We start from the raw sequence: 15,484 nt of genomic DNA on the forward strand, positions 1-15,484 counted from the left end.
TATTTCCCATTGGGTTTTTTTATTCCCTCCTGAACAATTTCTAATAGAAAAGGATTGTATACAAGAGCACTCCTGTACAGAAATCCCTTGTATCTACCAGTCTTGCTGGGTATTCCAAATGTTCACAATGTCTCCAGTGTTCACTGTTTCTCAGTAAGCACAGGAACGAGTCACCTTCTGCATCTATCAAAAGTCTCACTTGGGAAAAAGTAGCATTAAAAATTTAAGCCAATAGTGGAAATGAGATGTTTACCGTTCTTGGGAGATTATTCTTCAATCACACGTAGGACAGAAATCTTTTATATAAAAGTGTCATTAAAAATACCACCCTACTGAGAAACTCCTACAACACTGCACCTCTAAATCCACTCAATACAGGACCTGCAGTAACTATGGAACACGTGTCACCAGACTCACCTGTGATGTGACATTAAAACTCTGTGTAGGGGGCTGGTTTGGTTTGGTTTGGTTTTGAGGCAGACCTGAACTCCCTCTGCCCAAACCCAAACTTGTGGGAGGCCAAAGAGCTTTGATCTGCAGGCTCTGAGCACACCAACAGAGCAGGGCTGGCTGAGAACTGGGAGCACTGGGAAGGCTGGGACTGCTCTATCTATCAAAAGAGATTAATCCTTCAAAAATGTGTGTGGCAGGAAGGGTCGTTAACCCCAATCTTCACCCCTAAAACAAGGTAAAGTTTGCTCTGAATAGGAGTGACTCCTTCAAGTGCTCTGTTGTTCTCTCAGCAGTGGCCAGGTGACAAAGTCAGGCCAGCCACTCTGTCATTTACTCTGCAGAGCCCAGCTGCCCTCTGCAGCCAAAACAAGCCACATCCCTGCCCCTCACACTGTGGTTTCTCAATCATTTCCTATTCCTTCTATCAAGCACAATAATCACAACCTGCATTATGTTCTCTAGCTACAGACAAGGCGGATTTAAGAGCCATCTGCACAGCTGGAATTATTAACTAAAGCTCATAAAAAATAACAAAAGGGAAAGGAAATGAACCATCACAAGGGAGGACACATCAAACACTTCAGTGTTAAGCATCCGAGTGCTGCAGGTACTAAGACAGGGGAGGGTGCAAGTTTTTGCCATCAACACTTCAGAAAAACGCAAAGAAAACAGCCCACACACTTTAAAGATAAAACATATATACAAGGAAACACCTGAAACAACAAATCCTTGTCAGGTAGTTTCGTAACAGTCTCTGAAGGCTTGGAGATGAGGTTTTTGTGGCCTAGGCTTCAGTCTGGCAGATCTTCTCTCCCCACCTCGAAGGACTCTTTGCTGATCGACAGCAGCTCACGCAGCTCCTTGTTTTCAAGCTGCAAAATCAACATTTTTGCTGAAATAGAAATGACCTAATTCACAACTAAAGGACTATCACAGAAAGGTGCTAATTTGTAGTTAAAAGATGCTGATCTTTAAACAGTCCCACTTCTTCATGGGTACATAAAGTTTGTGCATTGCAGTTTGTAATGCAAGCATTATACACATTGGAACCACATAATTTAAAGCTTATGTTCTTCTGGCTTTATTTATTTTTATATATAGATATATAAATATAATTTATTATTATTTATAAATATAATATAAATATAAATAAATATAAATAATATAATTATATTTTTATAAATATGAATAATATAACGTTCTATTTATATATAAATATATACATAGAATATGAACATCAATGTCTTGAAAATAAACAATCATGTTTCTCACCCCATCCCCAAATTTTGAGTGTTGTAAGTCCTTGACACAAACATAGAAAATCCAGAGAAAGTCGAGACCCCCAAAGCTCGATTTATCTTCAGCAACTGGCTCTGTTCTTACCTCCAACTGAGCCAGTTTCTCCTGAACTTTAAAGAATTGCTCGTCATCCACTTGAACAGCTTTTCTCATCACTGCTCCCATCTCACATATTCTGTCTATTTGACTTTCAATTTCCTGAAAGACAGAAAATTAATACAATTAGTAAGACCAGGCAAAAGCAACAGTTGTAACTTATCCCTTCTAAATCACTTACTTGCATTTTCCTGATTTTGGATTCTCTTTCTGCTTTGAATTTTAATCCTTTCCTCCCAAGCACTTGCAAGCCTTTCTACCTTGTATACTTAAGGATAAGAACTTGTACTTTATTGTCCTTTATCAGCAGTCCTTTATCAGTGAAAACTGTGAATAGAGACACAGCAGCCAGCAAGATAAGGCACCCTGACTTAAAGGGAAATAATTTCAAGTGTGCCAAGGTCTGAGACAGCAGATTCAGGTTCATGTGAACATGATTAGTAGGCACCAAATTTTATATTGCTTTATTAGAAAAGCCTGACTGAATTTATAAAGACACCAAAAATAAAAGCAAAGATTTCAAGTGTGGAGTAAACAGCCTTATCTCAGAAGGACATCAAGCAATAAAAATAAAGCAAGTAAGATCAGAGCCTCCTGAGGCAGATTTTACAGAATCTGTCTAGATACAGTAATAATTCTCTGGAAGATGCATTTTGCTGAAGCTCAGAAATGCACACGGAACAAACACTGACAAATTCCAATATGGAGCAACAGCTCCTGCTTGAAGAGCAATACAGCGCATAATGAACAGGGTGGAGTCTCTTCAAGTGCCCGTTCTCCCTCTGGAAGATAAATGTATCAGAGAGCAGGGAATTCAGTTTGGAACTCCATTATTCAGAAAGTATGTAAACAAATCAGAGCATCCAGAAGAGAGCTGGAGAACATGGAAGACTTCTGGGAAGAAAGATTATTATTTTTCTAAACTATTATTTTTCTAAACAGGAAGAGGGTTATACTAAGAATATAGTTCTTTTAAAGACATTAAAAGTTTGTTACTGTTCTCCAAATGGTGGGAAAGAAAAAAACTCAAGGACTTAATCTGAAGTACAGAAGACTTTGCCTAGACATTGAACAGACAAGAGAGATCCCTCAAAGGGCTCCTTCAGAGCCTTTTCAGCTCTGCACTGTCAAGTTTTGTTCAAATGTAAAACCTTGATAAACGGCAATTTCTGCTCTCAGGGAGACACTGGAAACTAAACACCACTTACCTTCAGAGGAGTTAAGCTACTCAGAAAAGAGAAACACTGAGCTGCCACATACCAGTGCAAAAAAACACATGAGAAGAGCTAGGCTGGCTCCAGTTCCAATGCAAAAACTACAAGATACGTCACTGGGTTGAACCAACCTGCTGTTCTCTACTCAGATATAAATGCATTTTTTAAAATGCCTAACACAATTCCGAGGTTTTAAATGGAAATTTAACGTTGCTCTGTTGCTAACATACAAGAATCAGGCAGCAGTTATCAGCAGCCACATCTCAGAGTTCTGTAGCCACTGAGCCCAATGTGTACAAAGGGACACTTGGAGCCACTGCACAGTGTGTGGATTTAAAAACTTTAGGGGATGAAATCTCTGAAGAACTAAACATACACAGCTCACAGTTTAGGAGGACTTTTTCCCTTTTGTTACAGCTACTGAACAGGAATAATAACAACTTGGACATCTTTGACGCTCCTAAAGAGGATCAGGTACATTAAGCTTAACCCAGGGAAGTCACCACCTGGCTGAAAGAAAAAGCCTCCACCTGGACTGTGATGGGGTTGTGTCCTCTGGGACAGCTGTTACAACCTTCATGCTCGGAATGGAATAGAAGGAAAAATACCACCAAAGAGAGTCAGGATTTTGAGAAAATGTATTCTGGAGCACAGACATTACAGGAATGTAAACAAAGATTGCATGACAGTGAGCAAGGGACAGGCGGTCTTGAGCACTCTCCTGTCCCCATCCCACCTTACCCCAGAATTAGCCTGATGGACTTTCAAGACTGGTTCTGCATCTTCACGTTTTCTCCCTTCCAACAGCTGTAACATCTGCTTCCTGTACTTGCTCATGATGAGTTCTAGCGCGTCCTGGTGCTCCTCCAGTGAGACCCACAGCTCTGCAGGGCACAGCACGTCACGGCCGCAGCAGGAGCCCCGGGGCGCCCGCTGGGTCCCCGCCGCGGGCGGGACAGGCGCTGCCCCATCGCTCCCCGGCCCTGCCACCGCGGTGGGGCTGCCCGGACCCCCTCGGCCGAGGAGACTCCCTGACCCGGGACCCACCGGAGCATCCAGCGATTCTGCCACAGGCGACACAGCCGCACCTCTGCTCTCCCCGACAAGACCCTCCCGCCGGGACCACCGAGCGCGCATCCCCGCCGGGACAGCCGCCACATCCCCCGGGCTGGGCACAGCGCCCAACGTCCCCCGGTCCCCTCTGTACATCGCCGGCCCCTCTCACCCCGGTTCTCCTGCTGCAGGTCGCGGATCTGCGTGTTCTCCTGCGCCAGCAGCACGTGCGGCCGCAGCCGGGACGGGTCGGGTGGCTCCGCCGCGGGGCCCGGGCCCTGCCGAGGAGACGCGGGGGTGGGTCCGGCCCCCTGGGGCCTACCGAGACGCGGGGGTGGGTCCGGCCGCCCCGCCCGGGCCGTGCCGAGGCGCGGGGGTCGCCCCGGCCGCGCTCACCTGGTCGGCGCAGCCCGCGCCCGCCTCCCGCATGGCGGCCACGCGCCGGTGCAGCACGGCCGACTGGTCGATGAGCGACTCGGCCGCCGTGTCGTGCTCCTTCAGCCGCTCCAGCAGCGTCCGCGCGTCCGTCAGGATCTTATCGATGGTGCAGCTCATGGCGGGCGGCGCTGCTCACCGCCGCGGCGGGCCCATGTCCCTCGCGGCCCCGCCGCCGCCGCCGTCCCCTCTCGGCCCCGCTCCGGCCCCGCCGCCGGGCGCGGGCGGACGCGAACCCGCGGGGCCGGGACGCCGCTTCCGCCCGCGGCCACAGCGCCGCCAGTGCGCAGGCGCGAGCCCCGCCGGTCCGCCGAGCGCCCGCTGGGCGGCGCCAGAGCGCCGCGGGCGGGCCGGGGGGGGCGTGGTCCGGGGGCGGGGCCAGCGGGCAGGTGGGTCGGTTTGGGGCGGGGTCAACAGTCGGGGGCGGGGCTAGGGGCGCGCCTGCCGCTCCCGGGGGACGCTCGGGGCGCCGGTTTCGGGGGGTTTCGGGGGGTTTTGGGGGGTTTTGGGCGAGGGGACACCGCGCTCCCCCGCCACACGGCGTCCCAAGGCCGCCTGTCCCAGGTGGATGTGCCCCTCTCCCACGAGCCGCCCACGCCGCGGTCCCGCGTGTCCGAGTCCCCCGTGCCCCGAGAGCCCCGGGCGCGGCCGCAGCGGCCCGGCCCCGCACGGCCGGGGGAGCCCGGGACAAGGCCGGCTCCGAGCGGGCGCTGCTCGGCACGGGCTGTTTGCGGAGGGCCGGCGGCCCTGACCCCGGGTCCCGCTTATCTGTGCGGCTGCTCCCTCCCAGCGCGATCAATCCCGGCTCGGATCTGCGGGGCTCCCATCTTATCTGATCGTGCTGTTTGTCCCTTCCAACAGTAAACATCCGCCACTCAAAATAACAAGCTGTGCAATGCTGACTCGCTGCTTTGATTCTTATTTGCTAACTGAAGCTCCTGTTGGCGATCCGGGCTGTCCTTGAGGCTTTGTGCCACGAAGCTTTGTTCAATACCAACGACTTTATTAACAATGTTTTCAACAATAGTGTTTTAACAGGACTGCCTTTGATTTGAATCATTTTTTTGAGTTTAAATCCCTATTCACACAAACACATGAGAAAAATCCAGGATGCTTTATCAGATGAAGGTTCTTTATGATCCCAGAGATAATCAAGCCTGGTGCAGAAGTGCTGAACGAGATAATCTTATAAAAGCAACAATCTCAAAACATGCATACAATGCAAAAGAGAACAGGATAAGCAGCTGCAGTTGGAATATTTCATCAGAATCAGATTAATTAGTAAAGCATGAGAGCTATTCTGCAAATTCGGGAAATGTAATCTTTCCACTAGTTTGGAAATAAAAGTCCAGACCATGGTTATAGCATATTTCACCTTTTGGTCTTTCCCTATTTTTCATCTTATTAGAGAATACTAGAAAGTTAAGACAGTTTATCAGAATTCCTCTTTCCTAATAGGCAGGTCATGAATACTTGGAAAACTGACAAATATTGCTGTGTGGACCATCCTTGTTGTGGAACAAATTGGGTAAGGATTGTCCTGTGCCAAAATGAACACATCATCCCTAAGCCATGGCCCGTGTTGGTCCCACTGTCACATCCTCACATGAGCCCTCGTGTGCAGCTCAGCACCTGCTGCTGCCTCCCTCTGCTCCTGTTCCCAGCTCTGTGCCTGCTCCAAAGCCTCTCCCAGAGCACCCATTTCCACTGAGCCTCGGGGCAGGCTCACCGAGCAGGCCTGACACAGCTCCATGCACGAGCTCCGTGTGCCAGAGACATCTTTCCCTTTTTCACTTTATCCACAACAGGCATTTCTGTGAAACCAAACTTGCCGTCCCTGAGGTTCCACTGAATTCAGGCACTCAGTGAGTCATTTAGAGATGTGGCACTGGGAATTCCAGTTCACATCCATAGGAAATCAGCTGAAGGAACCCACGGTCTGGGTGGGGTGAGGAATCATTTCACCAGGAAATGATGAGCAGCACCGGCATGAGTCTGAACTGCTGCTGGCCTGTTCTGCTCTTGTGTTTATAACTCTGATTGAACAGTCACTTCTCCCTGGTGTCAGAGGTGCCATCCTGGCCTTCCCTGCCAATAGGGACAAGCAGGGGGAGGTGAGGGCCAGCACTGCTGTACCAGACTGTCATTTCAGGATCAGTTTATTTCCTCTGCGGCGTTCTGGCTTCTAGGAATAAAATTACAGGATGAGGGAAATGAGGGTCTACACCACCATTGCCACACTGCACTGAGCCTGTGCGCCCACTTGGGCCTGGGCCTCAGCTCCTCTCCAGCAGATCTGGACACGGAATCATTTGTCCAGCTCCAAGGGACAGCAGAGTGAGCTCCTGTGGCGCCAGGACACAGCGGATCCCAGTAGGACAAAGCTCCTTGATTTAAATGCTGGGAATGCTTTTCACCAAAACTTCGAGTGTGTAGCAACAGAGCTTAAACAAATCAACAGATGAGCATTTCTGAGTAGGGGTGCCTTGTAATTCCTTTGGCTTATCACATCAATTCTGTGTAAACTAAATAGAATGTATAAATTTGGCCTCTCAAAGTTTTTAGTGTTTAACTTCGATTTGATTAAACACTTATGTGTGTGTACAAAGTGAAAAATGGGGTTACAAGAGGTTAATGTTTTAATGCTTTTAATAACTCTTAACCACATGGCTGTATTTTGTCAAACAGAACACGGGGTTGTTGTAGCAGGAGAAGTGAAGGCTGGATAGCAGAGTACTGGGACACTCAGAGCAACAACGCTGCTGCAGAGCCCAAACTGCTTCCAGGCCATCTTTGGAAAATCAGAAATGGTATTTCTGTGGTGGGATAAATACATAACAGTTCTGAGTACAGCTGAGGAGGCTCTTGCTAACAGTAGGAAAATCACAAAGAAAAGAAATCTAGATGGACCAAAAGTGAACAAAATTGCTCAGGGGACTGGAGCACCTCCCCTATGGAGACAGGCTGAGAGAGCTGGGGCTGTTCAGCCAGGAGAAGACAAAGTTGTGTGGAGACCTCCCAGCCCTTCCCAGGGTCTGAAGGGGCTACAGGGAAACTGGAGAGGGACCCCTCATCAGGACATGACAAGGGGAAATGGGTTCAAGCTGAAAGAGCGGAAATTCAAGTTATATATATCTGTGGAAGAAATTTTGCCCTGTGAGGGTGCCCAGAGCAGCTGTGGCTGCCCCTGGATCCCTGGAGATGTCCAAGACGAGGTTGGAGCACCCTGGGATAGTGGAAGGTGTCCCTGCCCACGGCAGGGTTTGAACAAGATGGGGTTTAAGGTCTGTTCACACCCAAACCATTCTGGGATTCTATGAACAGACGGGTATCAAATGGCAACCTCTGTGACAGATGCAGTGACATCTAGATATTGGAAGGAGAGAAAAGAATAGAGGGCACATTTCTAGGATACTTCCTGGATTTTCAGTAAAATGATATTAATTGTAAGTGTGGTCAGTGCAGGTAGAAACATTGTGCCTAAGTGTCTGAAAGCACAAGTCTCCCATGGTGATGCAGCAGGGCACAAGCTTTTTTAAAACAGAATGCAACAATTCTCACTTCCATTACAAGTCCTTCCTTCAAAACCCAACTATTTCAGCAGCTACAGCTGTTTGAAAGGCAAACCAGCCCCTTCTCACACCACACCCCCAACACCTTCTGACTGCTTGCTTTTAAAATTAAGTGGTAGTGTTCAGACAGCTCTCAGCTACTGTCACAATTTCACTGCTAAGGCCTTCAACAAAAGTGTAGCTCAGAGACTCACGAGCCAGGAGCCCAAAGGAATCCTCCTCTTGCACTTCCCAGCCCATACTTCGAGGTACATTAACGTGGCATAATGCAGAGTTGTCCTGTGACAAAAGTTATTACCAAGAAACTCAGTCTTATTGTTCATCCTAATTATCTTGCTTTGATAAATCTTGAGGAGTCACCCACTGCACCGCAGCACTCACATTTATGAGTCTAATATTCTTTCTACTGTTAAAACAAATGTCCTCAAGATGGAATCCAGGCTGGAGAAAAGGAAAAACATTATCATTGATAAATGAATACATCCAGTTAGTTCAGTCTCTCAGCAGCAAGACCACTGGTGATAAAATGCTGAGCAAGGGATTCCACAATAATTATTTTGTAATGCTTAATACAGAGTGTTGAGATCTGCTTTATGGAAATCAGGTCTTGGCTTCCCTTTGCTGTATCTACAAAGTACAGTCACTGCAGTGCCTGTAGTTAAGAGTATTCTCTAGGAACTACCAACTCTTGAGATTGTAATCAAACTTAATTGATAACTTTGCTTTCTTTTACATTGTCCCTTGCTGGAGCACATTATTAAAAAATTTTGGTCCTCCAGCCAAGGGGAAACAGATTTGGCAGAGGGAGAGGTGTCAGGGTACCCAGGAGCTCTGTGAAGGTTGAATGGATGAGCTTCTTGTACCTACTCTGCCTTCAGGCACTGCAGATTAAGTTTAAGAGAATAAACAGGAGAAGCAGTAACATTTTGTGGGCCATCCTGAGATTTTCAGGTGAGTTCAAGGCAGTCAGGCTCTTGGACTGAAATTTGACGTACTGGTCACTGTGCAGGGTAACACCAACAGGAAAAATTGATACTCACAAGGCTTTGTGCTGCTTCTCACCCAGGACTGAGAGGTTCATCCACACCCATGAAGATCAATCCCAACCGTGTCAGCATTCCCAAACCTTTGGAAGATCTATAAATAGTAGAAGAGAGGGGGAGCAGAAAACTGGCAGTTTTTAAATGAGTTCCTCAACAAATTGGAAAGGAAATCCAAGGTCTCGGATCACAAAACTTATGGCATGGATGAGTCTGCCAGTGTATTTTATGCTTCTGAACCATTTTATTTCTTTGACATAAAAATAGGTAAAGATTAGGTTAGATCATTTTGATGCGTGATCTGCATTGTTAATATTCAGCTTTCTTTAATATTGCTCAGAACAGTTTACCAACAGGAGAGATTAAATCCTGTAATGAAATAATCATTATTTTAATATAACCTTTAACTCACATAGAGCAACAATTACTGTAATTAGCAATTAGTTTTCTGGGGGCTTTAGTCGTTTACTATTTGACTCTCGCTTTCATCATTTAATGATTTACAGTAATGAGCTGGAACATCAGTATTTTGTACTGAAATGGCCAAAATAGTTCTGCAGGCATCCTTGCCCTCATGTGACAGATCTCAGATGGCTTGGGGAGAAGTTAGCCAAGAGCAATAGACAATGCCATCACTTCTGCTTCAGTTCCACTGAAAAACAACAACAAAGTGACTGCTGTGCCTTGCAGTCAGGGCTCAGTAGCTCTTGGAGGGCTGTTACTTTGCTGAGATTCTGCCCTTTGTTTGAGTTTTGTTTGACAAATGCTTTATAAATGAGCAGAAGAGGTGGTTTATGTTTCATTAATGAGGCTGATAGTGGTTAATTACTGAAGTTACGTAAACAATCCAATACCAGATCAAGCCAAACGGGTCATTTATGTAGAGAAGATCCAGCTGGAGTAGATGCGATTTCCTTTAACTGTTCGGATACCAAATGAGTCACGGACATCAGGAATCTCCAGTCCAGACGAACAAAGAATTGCGCTGACCTCGAAAACAGATTCTCTCGGCAGCTATGGATCCAGGGAAGCTCTTCCTTCAGCTCCCTCACTCATCAGACCCCATCAGAGGAGAGTGGGCTGCCCAGAGCTCCCAGTCTGCAGTGGTGGCAGTGAGGCTGCACAAGTGCTGCAGCAGGGTCCAGGTCAGGCTGCTGTCGTCAGGTCTGCTTGGTTGCTGTGGAAAACGTGGGTGTCCCTTATTCCCCACTTCAGTGCCACTTGTGGATGTTGGCTCCTGGCATGAACTCGTGCAGCTCCTATTTTCAGGCCGTATCTATGAGTGACACTTTGTTTACTCGCTGCTAGGAAAGCAAGCTCGGAGTCTGGTACTATTTCCTTTGCCACTGAAGTGGCTCTGGGCATGTTACTGACCAGAGACTTCAGCAGTGTTTTACAGAGTTGATGTATGTATAGAAAAATAACAGAAAACAGAGCTGGAAGAGAACTTAAAAGTCCTTTACAAAAAGTCCTCTCTACAGATCAAAACAACTCTGAGAAAACAATTCTTGAGTTCAACCTGGTTGCCCAAACTGATCTTTAAAACAGCCAGTGGAGAAGATTGTACAAGGAACTCACTCCAGTGCTATTTTTACCACAGTAATTGCTTTCTCTAGTTTGTAATTTAAATCGGCCTTACTCCTAAATAACCTTTCTGGTTTTTGATTATTTACAAGCATGGAAAAGGGTTTATTTTCCTCTTCTTTGCAGCAGTATTTTAGGTGACTCAAGTGTGCCCTCAAGTCTCCCATTTTTGTTATGCTAAGCTTTGAATAGGAACAGTGATTTGTTAAAATAATGTAAATATTTGTATTTACATAAATATATGTATTTAGCCAGTCACCTGGTCTGAATCACTTCATGATTATGCAAAATTGTTCCATTACTACAGCGTGGGAGTTAATTAACCTTGGGCTAATACTTAATTACTGCAATTCATTTCTACTACGATTAAGTTTTATGTAGTTATTTTATAAACTTATTTATACACTGATTTTAGAAACTGAATTTACCCTGAATCCAGCAGGCTTTATAAAAGGAGTAGAATGGGGATCTTATGCCTTTTAAAAACCTGGGCTATAGGCTTAAGTCCCCTGGAGTCAACAGGCTCTAAATACCCACATCCTACAGCTAATTTGAACAGCTTATCAGTAAGGTTCCTTCTATCAGAAAAAATGCTAAAAATAAAAGTCAGTAGCATTTGAAAGCTAACCACAATATTTCACAGACCTCTGCTTGTTTTTCCAACTTTCACGAGACAGGCTGGATGAAAAAGTCAATGGGATATTGTGAAAGAGATACTTCTGGGAAAAAAATAAAAATATTTGTTTTATCAATTGTAAAACCTTCAGTTTTAGTATTGAAGTTTTTTTTTTACAATTTGGCAAGTTTCTGTATGAGGCTGCTTTTACCAGAAAGGCAAGTGCTGATGATAATTAGGCTTAGAACATCATTATTTTAATCTCTGCGGCATAATCACTGTGTTCCAGTGCCCCATCACCACACATGATCAATGCAGGACATCTGAAAACTTAGAAAACCCCATTATATGCTCAAAAACATTTATCAGTCAATGCTGTTTGGTCTTGAAAGACTAAACCATTCCACTCCACAGACAGATTCCTAAATGGCACATGGAAATCAGCAGCCTTAGGGCAGCTCCTCTCTTGAGGCCACGCAATGTAAATGTGTCCCTCCTTTGAAGGGTGATGGCAGTCTATCCATGAAAACCTACTGTCCTAAAAGGGTATTTTGAGTGACTTTGCTCTAAGTTACCCAACAGGAAATCATATTTTTCTTTCCCCATCTAATTCCATGCAGTATCCAACAGAAGCAGTTTTTCCTGAGGTGATTGGAGAACCAGTCCTACACAGAAGGCAGGTGAGCTCCTCCTGGAGTGAGGAGATTTACAACCTGCTGGGAGCAGTGAAACAGCATGATGCCGAACAAGAAAATTCCCTATCCAAAAGGTCGCATTTACCTAGGAAACAATGAAAACATCAAATTGCAATATTGCTTTTTTAGAAGTTACTAGTAATGGAAATACTCAGGGTTTTAAGAATGAAATTTTGCTGAGTTAACGGCAACATGAACTTAAGTTCACTGAGGTTGCCACTGAACTGAGTGTGAGCCTGGTGTGTGCTGCATCACCACAGGGGTGTCTGGATCACAACACGGAGGACAAGGTAAGTGTTTTGTCTTTGGAGGTCCTGGCCTGATCCAGCCTTTCCAAATTAAATCACCATGTCATGTAAAAATCTCCAAATAATGCTACTGCAATATTTTCCCCCTTGGGAATTGAACATTTTCCATCACCACCCCGGCATGTCAACATGAAGCAATCAAAATGGGAGAATTTGGAATTCTAGCAGGAAAGCAGAAATCTTCGTGCTGGGCAGGGAGGACTCTGGGAAGCAGTGACGTGAGGGTCCCCATGGCCTCTGTCCCTGATGACCCAGTTCTGCTGTGATTTATGTGGGCTCGCAGCTGCCCTTGCTCCGACCCCAGAGGAGCTGTGTGGGAAGTTGGTGTCTCGGAGCCGCAGCGTGGCTCTGCCGAGTGTCTGGAGCCCGGGGTGTGCACACAAACTGATAAATAGGGAAAGGCCCTGCTGGGCTCCAGCTGGAGCAGAGCTGGGACCGGCGCTGCAGCCCCGCGGACCCCGCGCTGGAGAGGAGCTCCCTGCAACCACCGTGAGTGTTTAATTCCCCTCTCTGCATGCTCTGAGCCAGACATCAATGTGCTGTGCGAAAATATTCCAGGTGCTGGGCTTTCTTCTTCTTTACCTCCTTTTCTTCTTTCTTTTTAAACATCTGACTAAACGGAAACAGCAAGCGTGCGCTTTTAAATCTGGGATTCTGCTGCCAAGGGTTTGTTCCAACTCTACTTCATTTGACACAGGGAGTGAAGGAAAGCAACTTTTAAATTCAGTTATTTGTTTCCCTTCCCAAAAGTACCCAGAAAACTTTGAGTTTCAAACAACCTCTAACCTCTTATTTTACAATGTATAAAAATTATGCCTTTAAAATAATTATTGATGGAATCACAATTCCAACGGAAAATTTCAAGATAATTGCAATGCAGTCCATTGGTGAAATAAGCCAGTTCTGATTATGGTTATTATATGACCAGGAAGGAACACATTTAATAAGAAGAAAAGTGGAATTTCTTCAAAGAGCAGCTTTGGGGAACTTCTTGGCACATTAAAACCAGGAGGAACAGAAAAACCTTTAATAATGCATGTAAGCTGCATACAGGATCAATCAAGTGATCCTACAATTTCCCCAGCGAAATCATTCTTTAATTAAGCAGTGATTACTGAATTGCTTGAGTGAAATTGAATAGATTAGCTGGCATCACACCTACTTGGCACTGATTATGCTCAGTTACTTTTTTTTTTTTCATTTTTTGGTTAAATTTTCACAAATTAAAAAAAAAAAACCCAAGCTTTGCCTTCCAGCTGCAAGCAAAGTACAGTGATGAAACCCGAGCCTGAAACGTGCTCTGAGTTCCCCTACGTGACCACTAACGTGCCCCAAGGTGTGCTAAATAGATGGTGAAGACATTCAGCTCGAGTTCCTAAAATTCCCTGTAAACAAGAAATTTCCCCATGACTCAACTGTCAAAATATTTACGATAGCAGCTAAAGCACTGTCAGTACCGACCTCCGAAAGGGCTCCCTGTGGCCCTGCTCCATGAAGGATGTTTTGTATCCCAATAAATTTGATAAGCTGATGATACGTTGCTGTATGATATGGGGTTTTATAGCAATAAAAATGATAAACCCCACATCTTTCACCATAAATAGAAGTAAATAGATCTGCAGTTCAGATTCTAGTCTGAACATGTACATTCTATTTATGGTCCTACATTACTTTTATCAATCAATGGATTTTTATTTTCTTTATTGGATTCCATTTTTGATAAATCATCAAGTCTTTCAGTTGGGACTAAGAACTAAATTTCTGCGTGAGATGGATAACCAAGCCCTTGAATCAACACATTCTGGTTTATATGGAACATTTACAGTTCAGAAGATGAGCACTGGCAAAACTAAGCCTGTAAAAGCACAACATTTTCAAACGTGCTTAAACCACCTTGAGTGTAGGTCACCTCTTCCAAAACACACCATTCCCCTCACCTGGTCCAGACTTCACATGCGAAAATGCCCAGCAGAGGAATGAAAAGTAGGAACAGCCTGTGCTTCACAGAGATGACATTTTCTGTCAGCTCAGTCCGTGTGACTGAGGACTGAAGGCTCCCACCTTATGTGTGAGACTGCTTGGGATGCTACAAAATAAGTCATTAACAAATTCGTCTTTTGTTCCCGGTTATTTCCACTTTTTAGGCTAAAGACCTTTCTGCATCCTCTCTGGAATGTATTTAGATTTTTGTTTCTTTTCAAACACTCATGTACAATTGGGGTTATGCTGGGAATACACGGAAAAGAGAAAAAGGGGCCCAAAACATTTTTTTTTGGGAATGGCACGGCTGCAACTGCCCCAAACATCCAAACCCTTTGCTCCATTCTTATTCCAACTTGGTTCCAGTTACTGTTTTGGACATTACACCTGGGCATGGCTGGTACCTTCTGTCAAGAGCTTCACCGTGCTGGGCACGTGCAGAATTCCCGTGCCTGGCAAAGGGTTAGTGAGTGTCTGTGTGGGCTGGGGAAGTGTCAAGGCTCAGTCCCACGAGGTGTGAGGGGTTTGGGATGGCCACAGAGCCTTGGGGAGAGCAGCACATGGATCATGGAATCTCAGGGACGGCTGCAGTTTGGATGAGTCCTCCCTGCTGCTGTCTCACTCACCAAGGCGGAGGCAAAGGTTGGAAAACACGATTCCCACAGTCACTCATAACTAATCAAAACTTGCCTGGCCTAGGAAATGAAGTTCCTTCCTTATATATCTTATTCTCTTCTTTTTTTTTTTTTTTTTTTTTTTTTTTTTTTTTTTTTTGCTTTAAAAAGCCCAGTGCTTTGTCTGATCAGAAAAACAAGCTTGTCAACTCTAAATTCTCAAATGTCAGAAAGGAAACTCTTAATGTTTACGCGTAAGTCTCATTCTAAGACAGTAGAGCATTCCTCAGATAACCATTGGATTTACTATTCCCACTGTTCTAACATCCTCCTAATTTAAGATTTCAGTTTATAAATTCTCAGTCTACGCTGGAAATTTTGTAGGTGTGACTGGTTACTGTTATTAGCCATAAAAATCAGTAAGAAGGGCTGGATCCTTTCTCATACCATACCTAAGGTGAGGAAACTTTGCCTAAGGAAAATTTGCTTCCAGGATTGAAAATGTTTAAGCAATCGACCACCTTA

The 15,484-nt window shown here is 45.3% G+C and overlaps 2 protein-coding genes across 2 annotated transcripts in view; one reads left to right on the forward strand and one right to left on the reverse strand.

Annotated features, from left to right (window-relative positions):
* Positions 1–4,812, reverse strand: SIKE1 (suppressor of IKBKE 1). The gene is made up of 5 exons (XM_066203958.1): positions 4,512–4,812; positions 4,288–4,393; positions 3,804–3,946; positions 1,837–1,950; positions 1–1,325 (listed from the first exon to the last, which is right to left on the reverse strand). The coding sequence occupies exons 1-5, from the start codon at positions 4,668–4,670 to the stop codon at positions 1,245–1,247; spliced, it is 603 nt and encodes a 200-aa protein (XP_066060055.1). The 5' UTR covers positions 4,671–4,812; the 3' UTR covers positions 1–1,244.
* LOC136301159 (bile acid receptor-like) overlaps positions 4,705–15,484 on the forward strand; it is a 17,068-nt gene continuing 6,288 nt past the window's right edge. The window contains exon 1 of the mRNA XM_066204028.1: positions 4,705–4,939. Coding sequence (XP_066060125.1) covers positions 4,705–4,939 — 235 coding nt within the window. The remainder of the gene's footprint in view (positions 4,940–15,484) is intronic.

This window comes from Chamaea fasciata, unplaced genomic scaffold (assembly GCF_029207755.1).
Source record: "Chamaea fasciata isolate MVZ Bird 193981 ecotype frontalis unplaced genomic scaffold, bChaFas1.0.hap1 SCAF_25, whole genome shotgun sequence".
Lineage (NCBI taxonomy): Eukaryota > Metazoa > Chordata > Aves > Passeriformes > Sylviidae > Chamaea > Chamaea fasciata.

Excerpts from the sequence above, each read along its gene's own strand:
- SIKE1 (XM_066203958.1), bottom strand. The coding sequence starts at position 4,670 with ATGAGCTGCACCATCGATAAGATCCTGACGGACGCGCGGACGCTGCTG. Across the intron at positions 1,951-3,803 it reads TCCATCAGGCTAATTCTGGG|GAAATTGAAAGTCAAATAGA; the intron begins GTAAGGTGGGAT and ends TCTGTCTTTCAG. Across the intron at positions 1,326-1,836 it reads AGAAACTGGCTCAGTTGGAG|CTTGAAAACAAGGAGCTGCG; the intron begins GTAAGAACAGAG and ends TTGATTTTGCAG.